Source organism: Geospiza fortis, unplaced genomic scaffold (genome assembly GCF_000277835.1).
Source record: "Geospiza fortis unplaced genomic scaffold, GeoFor_1.0 scaffold659, whole genome shotgun sequence".
Classification (NCBI taxonomy): Eukaryota; Metazoa; Chordata; class Aves; order Passeriformes; family Thraupidae; genus Geospiza; species Geospiza fortis.
This window is the reverse complement of record NW_005054530.1, coordinates 516,795-520,242: the sequence shown is the minus strand read 5'-3', so window position 1 is coordinate 520,242 and position 3,448 is coordinate 516,795. Positions and strand designations below refer to the sequence as shown.

The 3,448-nt window shown below is 52.6% G+C and overlaps 1 protein-coding gene across 2 annotated transcripts in view; it reads left to right on the top strand.

Moving 5' to 3' along the window:
* Positions 1-3,448, top strand: part of RAB6A (RAB6A, member RAS oncogene family) — a 41,969-nt gene that overhangs the window by 35,374 nt on the left and 3,147 nt on the right. For both annotated transcript variants that reach the window (XM_005429176.2, XM_005429175.2), the window contains exon 7: positions 1,446-1,512. In XM_005429176.2, coding sequence (XP_005429233.1) covers positions 1,446-1,512 — 67 coding nt within the window. The remainder of the gene's footprint in view (positions 1-1,445; positions 1,513-3,448) is intronic.

The following is a 3,448-nucleotide window of genomic DNA, read 5'->3' as shown; positions in this document are numbered from 1 at the left end:
GGTTTAAGCAGATTTTAGCATCTGGAATTTTGTTACTTCCTGGTTGGCCTATGAGGATTTCTCTGAGGTTTTCAGGGAGGCTGGAAGGTCCAGGTTAATGGCAAAAGTCCACAGAAACACAGAGCGGGGCATACTGAGCTTTTTTACTTCGGAATTGTTGGCTGAAATTAGGGAGTTACATCGAGTCCCAACTTCTCAGACCCATCCTTGGCTCAGATTCCAGTGTGTGCCAGATTCCTGCCAAGAAAGATCCCAGACAGACCTGGGGGCTTGCTCGTGGTGACCTTGGAAGGGGCTGTAAAGCCAGCAAAGTCACCTTAGGATGGTGGGAGCATCACTGGGACACTGGGAGCCCGAGTGGGGAAAGCCCTTGGGCAGGGACCCACGGGGCTGCTCGGGTACCCACAGCCCTGATGTAAACAGGCTGGCAGTGCCTTGGCTGGGTTTTCTGTGGAAAGTGGGTCACTGGGAATAAGTGGTTTAGCTTTGTGTCATTTGAGGAGAGGCAGGACAGCGTGCAGCAGTGGAACACGCCGGGCCTGACGTCAGACCCACAGGATGCGGGGATGCACTGGGAGCACGTGATGGAGGGACAGCATCCTGGCAGCAGGGACAGGCAGCTGGATCCCGGGCACTTCTCCTGCATTGTCTACAGGGTCCTCACCCAGAGGGCCCAGGAGAAGCTGTGTGGTGGGAATTACCAGTCTGAACCTCAGGGGCAGAGGTAGGAAGTGCAGGAGAGGGAATCGGTCCTGTTCCATCTCGCCTCCTTCAAATGGAATAAAGCCATGAGGAGAGTTGGGAGCTCACACCTTGCTGGGAACTGGAGGTGGTGTTCAAGTGAGAGGCTTTGGATGCCTTTGTTCTGTGCTTTATGCCCTGAATGTGGGCATAGGAAAACCATGGAGTGGACACCAGATGATGAGGATTAGGTTTGGCTGTGTTCCTTTGTCTATTCCATAGGAGCCTAGGATAGGCTCAAGTGAGGCTTGGGAGAAATCCTTTCCATGCATCCCATTTTTTGACACTCTTCCATGTGTGTCAGCTGGGCTGATGTGGTGACAGGCTCCTGGATGGTGTGTTGCCTTCATCAGCATGTCCATGCTCCTCTGAAATCCTCTGGGGAGATGTGAAAATCTAATTCCCACCTGCCCTGGGGAGGCTGTTGGGTGTGTGGACATCCATGGCAGGTGTGGGGTGAAATGCTGGCTCCCACCCATCCTATTTGCAGAGAAGGTACAGGAGGTTTGCTGCACGCAGCTCTCTGATCTCCACTAACAAGAGCTGTGCTTTGCCCTTTTCTAGGAATAAAGGTTATATTTGGTGTCAGGATTTTGGGGCTGAGCAGTGTAAATAGTGCTGGGGGATGTGTTGAATCATTGTTTGAACTGCCTCAGCCGGGGGGAGCCGTTGTTTTCATCTGTTCCCTGTGTGGTTCTTTGCAGCTTTTCCGACGTGTGGCAGCTGCCTTGCCCGGGATGGAAAGCACACAAGACAAAAGTAGAGAAGACAGTATCCTTTCTGTGCCTGCGCCAGGCATTACCCTGCACCAGGAAATCCTCTGCAGCCCTCGCTCGGCTCCTGGACATCCCAAAGAGAGGGGGAATAGGGGCAAGTAACCTGCGAGCTGAGGAAGGAGGATTGGTGGGTTGGAAGGCTGAGGGTGGAGAGGGAAGCAAGGGGAGGAAGGGTGATCCAAAAGGATTCTTTGCTTGGTGTTTGAATGTGTGAAAAGTGAGAGAAAACAGCTGCAAAGAGGTCTGAACAAAAACCCCTGTGGCTCTTGCAGGCCTGACTGACAGAATCCAAAACCAAGCTGTCCTGGAAGGGACCTCTGAAGGCCCCTTCTCTGATCCTCCTGCTCAAAGCAAGGCTGACTCCCAAACTGAGCCAGTTTCTCCAGGTCACACTCAGGGAAACTTGGGAAATTTCCAAGGATGGAGATCCCATAACCTCCCAGGGCAGCCTGGGAGCCCGGGCAGCATCTCTCAGACTCAACTGATGGGATCAGTCTCAGCCAAGGGAAAGCAGGTGGCATGAGGGGTGGAAAAGGCTTGAAAAGCAGTATGGCTACACTGGAATCACTGACCTGTGCTTGGAATAGCAGCTTTTCCAGGGTTGCTGGTTTTATTTGCAGCAGGGATCATGGAGCTGGTAAATAGAGGAGAAATTGTGCCTTGGAGGAAGGAGTTCTCCCAGGGACTGTGGGACCTGGCACTGAAATTCCATCAGAGCACCTGATTTGTGGGGAAAATAAGGATTTAGGAAGCTGGGGATTGCAGCTGCACAAGCTTTGTGTGGTAGGGACTTGAGTGATCAGAAATATTTTGTTTTGCAGGTCCCCAAAAGGTTAATGAGCAACAATCTTTATTAATGAGGGGGCATAGAGTGTACAGGCAGGGGCTGTGGCAGGGAGTTTGATCAGCAGTCCCTAAATGGGAGTGCATTTAGGGCACTGGGAATTGGGCTTCCTGCAGCCTGCAGATAGCAGGGATGGATGGGATCCTCTCCCCCAGGCTGCTGCATTCGGATTAACGGGGGCACTTCTGCAAAACATGCAGGGTTCAAGGATCTTGACCCATTCATGCTCTGAGATGAAGCTGGCAAGGCTCATGTCAAGATCTCCAACTTAAACACACTTTAAGCTTTAAATCAGCCAAGTGGACCAAACATTGGAGATGAATTGCCTGTCTTCTGTTCCCATTTCCATGTTTATTTTCTCCAAACCTCTTTAAAAAGCAGCTTCAACCCCCTGAAGAAATAAGTTGGAAGTACCAGCTGTGTGATCTCTTTGCCTCTGTGTTCTGTGATAAGGGGAACGCTGGAGACTTGTGGTGAACAGCTCTGAGCTGGGGATTAGCATTCAAAGCTCCTCCTGGGAAAGGCTCCGGGAGGCTGTAGCTGGAGGGCATCCGCTGGGAATTCGAGCGCTGCTGCAGAGGGAGTCGCTTATCACAGGCAGGCTGTGAGCAGCCAGCTCTGCAGTGACCTTGTGGGACATCAGCTGTCCCTGGAAGGGGGAATTCAGGCTGGTGGCAGGGCTGTGCTGGCTGCTGGGGGCAGCAGAGAGGTTTAACTGAGGATTGGCAAGGGGGCTGGGGTGGCACGGTGTGCCGTGGTGCCCAGGAAGTCATGGAGCCCCCATTCCCAGAGGGATTTAAAGCCCTGTGGATGTGGCACTTGGGGACATGAGATGCTGGTGGCCTTGGCAGTGCTGGGGGAGCAGGTGGACTTGGAGATCTCAGCAGGCTCTTCCAGCCTGAATCATTCAGTGGTTCTGCAGAAGCAATGATTAGACCCTTTGGTGTATCCATGCATCTTGAATTCCCACAGCAAGAGATCAGTGGGATTGCTGGGAGGAGCATATTAGAGACAAACATTGGGGTCTAACATTGTTTCTGTTGCAAGTTTCATGTGCCAGTGCCAGGGCAGGAGGGGCAGGGGAGAA